Below are 12,559 nucleotides of genomic sequence, written 5' to 3'. Positions count from 1 at the left end.
TTCCCTTTTAGCAGCATCTTCTTTGGCACAGGGGTTCAAGTATCAATCTTGTTCCTTTTTAAATATACACAAAACATCCATCATTAAAATGCTGAGCTGAGAAGTGATACTTTATGCCATAACATTTTAAGAGAATTTCTGAAGCTATTTCAGTTTCTTCTTCCTCAACTTGATCAAACCAGACCCACTTCCCATCTTAAATCGTTTCCCTAGGAAATCTCCAGTTCTTTGATTGGACTGCTTAGCCACTGCAGTTCAATATTTCTCAGACTGAGATGTTTGATGGAAGACCTGTTTATACCCTTAACCACACTAGCGGTAGTACTTAAGAGATTTCAACATCTAAAACAGACTATTTGAGGTAGATATGGGAATGAATATTAAACAAAAACGTACATGAAACGGTAACTTGGAAACAGCCTTTTTATTTAACAAGACAGAAAAAACAAAGTGATACATCTAAGTTTACTATATCATAAAACAAAATCCTTCTCTAATGACTAACTACTAAAAATTTATTGATACCATCCCATTCTTTCTCATCCATTATCTGAAGATGAAGTGCAGTTTGGACAGAAAGAAATGTCCAGGTTACAGTGAGATACCATTTTAACCCAAATCGCTGAAAAACCCACCACTATTATAAGCAAAAAACCCAACTTTTAATATTACTAATTGCATTATATTATTTTCTATATTAACAAATTAATAATATTTAAAACAAACAACAAAATCTTGTCCAGAGCTTTCAGATTAAAAAAATTTGTATTGAAAAAAACTGTCATCGTTTCTATTTTCATAGTAACTTTTCAAAACATTGAACAATATTATTAAGGAAAAAATACAACAGCCATCAATTCAAATGAACTTTAATGTAGAAGCATGAAAAAACACAGAATGATGTAGAATTTAGCTCCATTTGAAAAAGAAGTTGAAAAAAAAATGTTCTAGCTTTGACTGACTGACTAGTTAAAAAAAACATAAAAAGCCAGTGATTTATTGTAAGGACAGTGCTGGACATACTACTCTTCTTATGGACAACAGAAAGTTCAGAAATATATTTTGTTCCGAATAACATTTCTGGCACTTCCAATAGGCTAACATTCATTTCTAACAGTTTCTGTAGATGAAATGTGAACATTGTTTAAAAATCAGATGTACTCAGTCTTTTTCAAAAGCAAGTCAGTGCCATATATTTTCATTACTTAAGTCTTCATTCATTGAAAGAACCTATACCCTGCGAGGAACAAAGCTTCTCCCACATTTATAACACATTTTCATAGTGAACAATCACACTCGTACTTTTGTAACAAGATACATGTGCAAGTGAAGATATTTTAAAATACATTTTTTATACTAAAATTATTCAGTCTGCATGACAACAATCTCTTAGGTCATAGGGCAGACGACAAAAGAAAACGAACATAGGCAAGCGTTATTCTAGCTTTTGAGTTTCACTAACTCTTTTGGGAAAGAGTACTGCTTTATGATGAGTTCATATATCTGGAAGAGCACTTAGTGATTGCATAAAAATGAATAATAAAAATACTGACATATAAATAGGTCATGGAGATTAAGATGCTTTTCCTGTATTAATCTTACTTAAGATTTCTGGGCCTTAAAGTAGAATATCACAGAACTGACAGTGGAAAATGAAAGTAGGCTGTTTACTACAACCATAAGTTAAAGTTAAATCACAAAATAAAAGGATTACACAGTCAACCAGGGAAATGCACTGGGTCAGGACTGCAATCTCTATTAATTAGGTATCCCAGCTGGGCAGTGGGTATGCAGCTGTTAACTTGATCAATGACTTACCTAAATGTCATCTCTACTGATTCGCTTATAAATTACCAGCAAGTGAGACTAATGTACAGGTGCTAATTTATTTAAACTGTTCTCTGCAGTTCTACATAGCTTTATAAACTGCATCTGGCATCTAATGTTAGCTGTCAGTTGTACTTAGACATGCCTGTCCTAACGACTCTGTTCATTAGAAACGAGCACAAATTATGAAATATTGTGAAAAATGATACATCAAATGGAATGGGCAAAGCAAATCAATTAGAGAAACTTCATACCACATATTCACACATAGGAGAATAAAACATCCCAGCTTCAGAGCAAGGTCTATAATACCAATTAAAAAGCAATTGGTAGACTTTCGCAGAGTTATATATCAATTTGCTGAATTTCTTTCTCCCCTAGAAATATAGTTGTAATGCACAGCTTAACTTTTCATTCCCAAATAAAAGCATCAGTAAGAAGCAATTCTGCTTCCACAACACCCAGGAAAAGGATTAACAAGCAAGTCAACTTATTTTCCTCTTCAAAACTTCACAAGGTTTAGCTTTTATTAAACTATACCTAAAACTCTAGTGAAGGACAGAATCCTATGATGTCTACTTTTGAAATAGACTGCACAGACTGATTAACAGTAGAAGACACAGAAGTATATAAGCAGTCATCAGAAAGAATTATTAGTGTTCAAAATGTAAAGCTTGATAATTCTCCTGTCAGTGCTTAAGCAGCTTTTATATTTTTATAACAGAAATTTAATTATGCATAGCAGACATTATTATGCACTCTAAGTATTTTCAAAACCTGACGGAATATGAACAGATTAAATGTGTACCATGGATACTTGGTATCACTAAATAAAACATAATTCTTTTGGTTCCCCTTCTGCATCTTTTCAAAAAGAAAACTTGTGAAGAGGGCCCGTGTTTGTCACGTGCATTGCATTTGCAAAAGCTAATTTTCAGAATGAATTTACTTTTAGTATCAACGGAGCTCAGTTATTTTGTGCAAATGACCATAGTGCTGTGGGATCATAAAGGAGAAATCCTTTTCCAGATATGGCCATCTTCCACTTCTTGAGATCTTGCTGTCTGTAGACCTCCCCACCGGCGTCAGTCAAGGGAATGAAGTCAGACTGCAGGTGAATGCACTCTCTAATTTGGGGCAAATTAATCTAACTATTGACATCTTTGCCATACTGCAAGAGTTGTTCTAACATGGGCATTTTTTGGTAACAGGCCTGTGCATGAAAACTTTACAAGAAAGTACCTAAATAAATTAAGCTTCATTAAGGGAAAGAAATGAAAAACTATCTGAAAAACACAGGGAAAGAAAACTTTACAATCTTTAAAAAGATAAGAAAGCCAACGTAAAGAAATAGATCGCTCTTACTGTTGACACACGTGCCTCGACATATGCTTTTACTTTGGACAAGACCTTATCCACTCTACATCGAGCGACTGGAACGATCTGCAATGGCACTTGTCTGTAGAAGACAAGAGTAAAGTGCTATCTACCTGCAACTCTGAATGAAAGCCATTACAGTATCAGCGCATAGTTCTGTACTCATAAAGCTTCATTTTCTATGGGACTTGAAGTCAAGCTTCCCTTATGAATTTTCTGGTATGTGATAAGACTCAAGCCTCATTTCAGTCTTTTTCTCAGCAGGCCATTATAGTGTCTCTCTTCTCTACTTTGCTGTAGATTTTCAGAGAAGTTTTAAGAACTTAGTTTTAAAGCGTCTCTGTCAAATATGCTTGAAATTGGCCCGCCTCACCATCTACAGATGTAGATTTCTTTCTTGGCATAAGCTTGCTGCCAAGATCTCTTATGTGGACACAGCTTGGCTGATAGAATTTTGCCACAGAGAGATGGCAAAACTATGCTAGCAAAACAATCCCCTCCCCCTGGAAAAACCAAACCATGCACTTCTCTCTTTTGGCACATACTATGTCACTACCTCTACCCTAAGGGCCTTGCTGATATACTGAGCTGCCATGGCTATAGTAATAGTGTTTCTGCTTCAGCCAAGAAGCTGCGCACAGCTTCACCCAGAAGTTACCAAATGACATTTCTCCTCACTGTCTCTGATGCGTGATAAGATAAAAACGACAGAAACGAAGACACAGTGGGGCATTAAAAGAATCCATGCAACAAAACTGTGTGGGGTGGGTGGGTGGGTGTGTGTGTGTATGACAGCATATCTATACGTGAGCCTAGATGATAGAGATAAAGAAGAGGGCATCTATCTGTCAGTTGTCAGAGAAAATGGCAATAAAATAGTATGTTTGGAGGTACTGATATGAACTTAAATTCAGGTCTATATTTGAATCCCTAAGCTAAGCTAGTGTGTCGGTTGTAAAACATCTTATAAAATTTAATTTGTTTTACCAGCGACTATGGTATCACAAAAGAAAACCCGACCTAAATATACACAGCAGGTCAAATTGAGGGTAAATGTCTCCAAGTGCTACATAAACCTTCACAGTGCCTCTTACAACCTCAGATCAAGGGGATTATCCATTAGTACTTTTAAAAAGGACCTACTGTGCTTTAGCAAGATATGGAATACAGCTCTATACTATGATGCCTGACCTCACATGGTAGCAGGGCTAGGATCTCTATTCACAGTCGCAGTTGCAATGTTTGCAATGTATAGTAGCATTCTTTCTTATTCTGACAGTTTGATTAAAATTCACAGAAAGCTAAGGGGCTCATGCTGAAGTAAAGTGCTTTCAATATCTGAAACTCTACAGTAAATTACTTCTCCAACAGAGCAACTGTACTTACATCAATATCCTCTTGGGTAAAAGTTTCCGGATCTTCTCCCATCATGTTGGCTAAATGTCTCTTTCCTAGGTTGAACTCTTCAATCTGTTTTTTAATAAATGTCTCCGTGTACTTTTCAGGTCCTGAGGCAGCTACATTCTTCCTCTGCACTACCATAGTGGTATAGATTAGCCTTAATGTCTAACAAAAAGAAAAAAAAAAAGAAAAAAGGAGGTTTTTTTTTTTAATATTTTTGGCACTGTCAGCTCTAAATAAAACACAGTGTAACAAGCCATGCATACCTATAATGAGATGCAACACAATATTTCAGTAAGTTAGAAAAGTTAGTCGGTCATACTCATGGAAACCATCTTCTTCCAGTTGCTTAACATCCATAAATTGATACACGCATTCTAAAAGTTGAATATTTTCACACATTAAAAGTAATTCCAAGTAACTACCTTTCTTCGTATTGAATATATTTGCATTTTTGCACCAACTCTTTAAGTTGCTGCGGTTTTTTATTTAACAAGATTTTTCTCACAGAAAACAACATAGTATTGTACTTTAGGAACATTCAGCAAAAGCAAATCATGACACTGATTAACAGATGTACAGTCTTAATAAATAAGAGATCTATTAGCAAATGAGCAGTTTTTACATTTTAAAGGCTCTGCTCCTTCCTTGTTTGCAGTGCTATAATGGTTCTTAAGCTTTTTAACTATTTCAGGTAAAATTATTAGAAAGCTAGTAGGGCAATTCTTATCAACAAATACTTCTAAACATTGTTCCATCTCAGAAGTCATAACATAAGGGATGCTTATCTTTTGACTTTTGTGAGAGACAGATGTGTCATTCTTTTATCAAGATCATCAACAGTTAAAATAACAAATTTCAATCACACTCTCTGCTACAGAAACAGGAGATAGAGATGTAATGTCTCAATTCTGGCCTACTGCTAATTTTTATGCACTATTTTTTCCTGGCAATGTTAGTATTAACAAAGTCCGCTGTAGCTTAAATATTCCATAAACTGAATGGAGAACAGCTTATTTGGTCTTCTGGGGTGAGAGCAAAAAAAAAAAAAAAAAACACACAACAAAAGTATGAGGAACAGAAAAAGCAGAGAGAGAGTGAGAATGACTTCTGAATCAAAAGAATGCCAAGTTTTGTTCACCAGATAATAATTAACGGTACCCTGAAGCATTTCTCTCCAACCTCTTCAATGTGCTACTGCTTGAACTTGTAATCAGACAGTGCAGTCAGACAGACAGACAGAGGCCATCTCACAGCTCATTACTGCCAACAACAGAGAGGGTCAGCTTCCTCCATTCTTTCCCCTTCTCGTTGCACTCGCCTTGTGTCAGCTCTGGCACTCAGATTCTTCTACAAGTCAACTCAGTTGCCTACATTTGGCAGAATACTAACTTCTGCTTTCTCCCAAAGAGCAGGTAGCTCTCTGCTGAGCTAGCAAATCAAAGCAATTCAGAAAAGGCTCTGACAAGGGCCAGGGCTGACATGAGAAGGTGGCAGAACCACACACAACCAGGAGCAAGGGGAAAAAAAAAAAATGGAGTCCCCTCTTTACTTTTACTTCTTTTGGAAAATTTAATTAAATTGCCTCAGCTGCTCCTGGAGCAGCAGTCTATGACTGGCTGACTATCTAAAGCCCAAACACATACAGGAAGTGAACTAGTTAGCAGTCTTACCAAGAAGGACAGAACAAAGCTAGCATATGAAATGATGAAATGCCCTGTGAGACTTAGGAGCAGTTTCTCCAGATCGCAATTTAGACATGCTAACCATTTTGAAGGATGTCACCATTCTGAGCTAAAATAATAAGAATAGCTCAAAATACTATCTATCTTTCTCTAACTAATATAAGTACAGCACCACTACTCAAACTCAATTATAACCATGATGACATGAACACACACCGATGTTGTCTCATCAAAATAAGGTTATATGCACATTTGTAAAACAGGAACAAAAAGAGTGGATCCAGCTTACACCTTTTGTTAATAACACTAACACAGTGAAACCAAAGACAATCATTGAATCATGTTGAGATGCATCTTGTCTATTGCACACTGCTCTGAAGTAGAGAAAGAGACCTAAAAAAATGCATTTATACCCTTTTTAAAGATATGATAATCATCACTGGATTATGCTTTAATGACAAGATGGTACAAAATGGTCACACTAAATGGAAAAGAAGTCTAGCCACTTCCATATTTATCCTGCATCCATATTTATCCTCGAATACATCAGCACAATTCTCATGAGTTAACTTGCATATATTTCTCCTGTGATTAGAAGCTTTGGGTGTTCTGTATTACATAGTCAAATCCTGTATGAGGAGGAAATGAAATACAGCTTTTATTGTATTTTCACAGAACACATTTGGTTTTCTGGACATCTGGCAGCCAAAGCTGGACAGTCCAACAAATCCAAGTTACTGCACATATGTAAAACTACTGATGAGCAATTTATCTGTCCATGACTGTCTCAGGCTTCAACATACAACAACAACAACAAAAAAAAAAAAACTAACAACCCTACCTGAAATTTCAATTTGGAATAAAGACTATAATATCCTGTCTTAAACCTATGTATAGCATTTGCCTGTGCTGCAGGATAGGTCCCATGAATTCAATCAGGCTTGATACAGAAGGTAAAGTAATCTTTGAGTAACAAGGCTACACACGTTGAAAAGAAGCAAAAACCCATCCACACTTTTATAACCTAAAACAGATGAAAATATGCCACCCCCCACAAGATAGAAAATTAAGTAATACCTCTGCCAAAAAAGTTTTAAAGACAGCTCTGGAATTTAGTGCTCAAGATCCTGGTGTTGCTTTGTTTGCTCCACAGCTTATACATACTCTGTGCAATGCTAACCCTAGTTTGCTCCTTTTTCTTACTTTTGTTTTCTCTGTGAGCTTATAGTTACATAAAAGGAAAAAAAAAAAAGGCAAAATCTTAAAACTGCACAGTTTCTACCAGTAAATCTCTACTGATTCCCTTAGAGTAAGGTATCTCTACATATTCCCTGTTCTTCTCTCCTAGATACTCTCCAGGAAAAGAGAATCATCTTCTGTCTTACTTGTCTTAATTGCAACTAATTACTTGTAATTCTTGTTAATGAACATATGATTCCTTATTACTTGGCCCAAAATTGCTTTCTCTCTACTATGCTTTAAGCAGGATACTTTAAAAAGACTGCTTTCAGCTTATTGTTGTCAATTTCTATTGTAATTTTCTCATTTTTGTCCTCCTTCCCTCAAGCTATTCATATTCTTCCCTAGTTTCAATTCACCACTAATCAAAAGTCCCTGGACACACAAACTGTTCATAACTAGAAAACAGCCTCTTATGCAAATTAACATCTATTGTATTGGGTACCTCTTCTGGGATAAAGGTACTATTTCATGGGTGGTATGGGCAAGAACTGCAAAGCAGAGCCAAATGCTTCTGGCATTTCGGTTGAACAAGAAAGTGCGCTCCTCTACTTTCCAGAGGAAACCACAGAGGTTTGCACTTACTTACTACACATTTCATGAAGCATTATTGCAGACAGCAGCCCCTCCATTTTTTAAACAATAATGGAGATTAACAGTATTCCTGAAATAATACTGTTCCACTAGCATGGGGGAGAAGGGAAAGCCTTACTTCTGGCTAGAATTCCCAAGTATTAAACACTTCCTCCCATTACTTAGTAATAAAACAATTTGGCAAAGCCCGATTTTCCGACATTTATAGAAAATCAGCTTCTGTAAAAAATTGCGTCAGAAAGACTAGCTGCTTTCAGACAATATCAAGTTTTTTTCCCAAGAAGAGAAATACTTAGGACCTGTTTGCTTACTCCTGTCACAATAATGTTGCTTTAGTAGGGTGAAATGGGTGCAAAACCAATGCATATCACTAATAACAAAGAATCGATCTTCCTGTACTTTTGGATTGGGAAGAAAAGGGAAACAAAGACGGGGAAGACTCAAGGTCAAGACACATAGCTACCAAAAGAGATGGGAGTACACGTCAACTTATGTGGCATGTGTATATATAAATATAAATATATATATATATCTGTAGATCTTTTCACACTGCTTCCATGCTCTAAGCTTAGTAGACTTCAACCAACTCCTTCTCCAAAACCATGCAGCACACAACTAGATGTGTGCTAAGAAGTTATCTTTGTGATAGTACTTAATCAGCAGACGCAGAGCTGTATGTAGAACCACACCAGCGCGGAACTAGAGATGCCTTGCGTCCCTCAGCTTAGATTACGAACGCAGCTAGTGCTGCAGAACTAGGCAGACAAACAGCAGTCCTTTGGTCATTCACTATACAAGAAAAAACATATACGTTATGCAAATATCATACAGAACATAAATGCTCAGAACAATCCTGAGTTTCTAAAAAAACAGACTGTTCAAACTTCCTAAACTTTTGTCTTTCTAAAGTACTGTTTTTAAAAGTGTTTTAATTAACTTAAATACAATATTTACATGATCTCAGTTTTCAGCTGGCCTATGAATTAATTAGGTGGATCAATATCAGGGTTATGTTTTAATAAGCATACTGTAAAACACAACAGAAAGTATCACGAGGTGTCAAAAAATAAGGTAAGTGATTTTCTGTTACTTTTCCTATCAGATATGCCAAAGTATTTCATTAGAAGGAACTTTTACTCAAATTGAACGATTTCCTGAGAGGTAATTGCAAAGCTAGTATTCTCCCACACAGAAAGTCTACTTTCCGTGCACACTGAACCAAACCCAATATTTCAGGTTTCGTTTATACTGTATGCTATGGAAATATGAGATAGCTCTAAACACAGAGACACATTTCAAGCATCAGGCTTGCATAATGGGGAATAGGATTTAGATCTGGTTGTTTTGAGGCACAAGTTATGAAATACTAACAGGCTTTTCAACTCTAGTTTAGTTACCAACGGCAAAAAAGCTACTTCCAAGCATATAGTTGTGGTATACCGGTGGTATACTGTCAGCAGTGACAAGTGGTACTACCCTTCTGATCTCAGCACATATACCATCCACAGTGATTTAGATAAGGGAGCAGACCCAGCCAAATGCAATAGCTCAGCAGAAGATTTCAGAGAACCATATGAGAAGAATGCTACGCAATCACAACACAAATGACAGACAGTAACCGAGTTAGATCATTTATTTTCTTTATAAATTGGGCTAGATGTCTAATTGTGCTTTGCTTATTAGAAGGATAGGACACAAGACCTATTGTTTAGTCGTAGCTGAGGAAACTGAATTACAGAGTTTCTCTTCCATTTCCTCTCTCAATACAAGAAGTTTTCAAACACAGGAAAAGTCAACAAGAAATTAAACTATTTTCCACATTAAGATGGATGAGAAGTAATGAGTTAAATTCCAGCAAGGGATATTTAGGATACGCATCATAAAGAAGGACAGGTAGGCACTTAACATAAGCAATGGTCACAGCAGGTCAAAGAGGTGTGTCAGCTTAGTACCTTGTCCTCAACAACAGCCACAAAGACAGGACAAACAAGTAGCGATGTTTATCCAGGACACTTCCCTGGTCTCCAACAATCTTCAGTTCAAAGACATGCTGGTATCTTTTAATTTAGGAGTCCTCAATTGAATTTTATTGAGTTTGATTTTTTTTGTACTCACATAAGTGATTGGCATCCACAACATCCTTACAACAGTTCCACAGGTCAACTGCATTTCACATGAAAAAAATATCTGTCAGTTTCCTGGGCCCTGCCTCCCATTAGTTCCTTTCATATCTTTAATTCACAGACCGTACAAAATAGGAAGATTCATACATAGCTACAGGCTTAAGTATAGATCCTGCCTTTTGGGGATGGAAGAAGCAGACGAATGATCTCTCAAGGCCTCTTCGAGACCTGCTTTGATACTGTTTCCTCAATTATGATAGAAAAAGATTTCAGCTCAAATTCAAGCAGGGGTCTGACCAGGAAAACTAAGTTACTGCCATAATCCTATCTTTGATAGAGGATAACCAAAGCCAAACAAGATGCTTAAATTGAAAACTACATCAAGCATTACATTTTCAACCTTATTCTCTTTTTCATTCCTCATACAACTTCAGCATGTGAATTTCTGACGGCTGCATAAGAAACTACTCACATGGACACCAGGTCTTTATCCTGAATGGGTTAAATCTAATATTAGAGGAGAAAAGGAGGAAAAAAAAAAGTAAATAGTTCAATTTGCTCCTTCCAGTATTACCTTTCGCATACCTAACAGACCTATCTTCTGTTACCCCATAGTCAGTCACTGAAAAGTTCTTCAGCCCTTACTATCCTAAATTTCCTTGTAACTTCAAAATGTTACCAGCTTGCCTTTATATCCATTTTTTGATCACTGAATTAAATATATATAGGTATATCAAATACCACAGACACAATTATCACTTCAACACTGACAGCAGTTAAGCTATTTAATGAATTGGTACTCTGTTGAGGACTGGTGTCTCTCAAAATAAGCAGATAATTCTCTTCAGTGAGAAACTGCTGCATCTGTGCAAAACATTTCTCTCTCCATTGCAGGAATCAGGAAATTGCATTATCTAGCTATCTGCTGACCAAACACGATTCAAGACAGTCAACCTTAAAAATTATTGTTTATTCAGGAAAATCAAAAGTACTTTTACACATGTTTAGGGCCTTGCTCTATACATTAGCTTTCCTAATTCTAGTAACATACATAAAAACAGGCCCTAACTACATAGAAATATTAAGAAAAAATAAGTAGGTTAACTGTAGGACTGACTTTAAAGTGGCTGGCTTAAAGCTGTGCTAAACACTTACATGTGTATTTACAGTATGTCTTTTCTTCCCAGTAAATACATTTCATGAGTTACTGGGAGGTGAAAGCACACAAGTTTTAGTTTGGCCCGCTCTTACTGAGACACAAACGCCTCACTTTGGTGCGAGAAGCAAGCATATGGGCAGACAGCTATAGCAGGCCAGCAACCACACTGTAAATCCTCGCACCCATTAAACCAACGCAAATTCTGTGCACGCTCCTAACTGTTTAAACCCCGTTTACACCAACCGCCCATGCCCTACAATGCCACCGCTGAACCAAGCCACGCAGAGACAGAGAGCAGTACAAAAACTCGGCACCACTGCGGACCGACAGCTGCCCCACTGGGAGGGGGCACTCCGAGAGAAGAGCGGTGTCACCCCGTCTAGGGGAACACCCCCCCACCCCACCCCACCGTGCCCGCCAGGCGCTCGGCGCTGCCGCCCCGCCCCCGCCCAGCCGCGCCGGGGACGCGAACCCGCGGCGGCGCCTCGCCAGGCCGCTCCCGCCCGGCCCGCGCCCGCCGCACCGGGCTCGCCTCCCCCCGCTTCGTCTCGGCAGCCCTGCCCTCATCCCCGTGTGAAGGGGAGAGCGAGCTGCCGCAGCCCGGGCCCAACAAGCCAGCTCCCCACCCCCGCCAGGGCCCGGAGCGGGGGCAGACAGCACGAAGGAGCCGGTTTCTCGAAGTAGGGCCCAGGTGCTCGGCCCGGCCCGCCTCTCACCTGCGCGCGCGGCCCGTCCCGCGCCGCCGCGCTCCAACGGCCGCCCAGACGCAGCACGCGCCCAACGGCCGCTACCGTCGCCATGCCCGCGGCACCCCGCGCAGGCCGCCGGGGAGAAGGCACAGCGCCGCAGCCGTCGGCGACGGGCCTGAGCGCCGCTGATTGGCTGGGGGGCGGGGCCTGCCGCGCGCCTGCGCGCTGTGGCGGGTGGGTGTCTTCCGTGCTGTGCCGCGGCAGAGCGGCCGTTAACGGCAGGAGTTTGTCGTGCTGTGTCCCAGCACCTCGGGGCCGCTCCTGAGCGCGGCTGAGGGTTGCCGCCATGCGGCCCGACCCCATCTGGGGCGAGGGTGGAGGGCCGTGCTGAGCTCGGCGGCGGTCCTGGCCCTATAGCGCCTCAGTCAGTGCCAGTGGCTATTTTCGCTCCGTAAACGACGGCAG

The 12,559-nt window shown here is 39.2% G+C and overlaps 1 protein-coding gene across 2 annotated transcripts in view; it reads right to left on the bottom strand.

Annotated features, from left to right (window-relative positions):
- Window positions 1-12,317, bottom strand: part of MRPS9 (mitochondrial ribosomal protein S9) — a 35,361-nt gene extending 23,044 nt beyond the window's left edge. The window contains exons 1-3 of one of the 2 annotated variants that reach the window (XM_068925311.1): window positions 12,122-12,254; window positions 10,239-10,286; window positions 4,591-4,770 (exon numbers count right to left, since the gene is read on the bottom strand). In XM_068925311.1, the coding sequence (XP_068781412.1) occupies window positions 4,591-4,770; window positions 10,239-10,286; window positions 12,122-12,205 (312 nt within the window). In that variant the 5' untranslated portion in view covers window positions 12,206-12,254. Of the gene's footprint in view, window positions 1-4,590; window positions 4,771-10,238; window positions 10,287-12,121 lie in introns of both variants that reach the window. The other variant, XM_068925320.1, reaches the window with a different exon arrangement.
- Window positions 12,318-12,559: the final 242 nt, after the last annotated feature.

The sequence above is a fragment of the Struthio camelus genome, chromosome 1 (genome assembly GCF_040807025.1).
Source record: "Struthio camelus isolate bStrCam1 chromosome 1, bStrCam1.hap1, whole genome shotgun sequence".
Taxonomy (NCBI): domain Eukaryota; kingdom Metazoa; phylum Chordata; class Aves; order Struthioniformes; family Struthionidae; genus Struthio; species Struthio camelus.
This window is presented reverse-complemented; position numbering and strand designations above follow the sequence as displayed.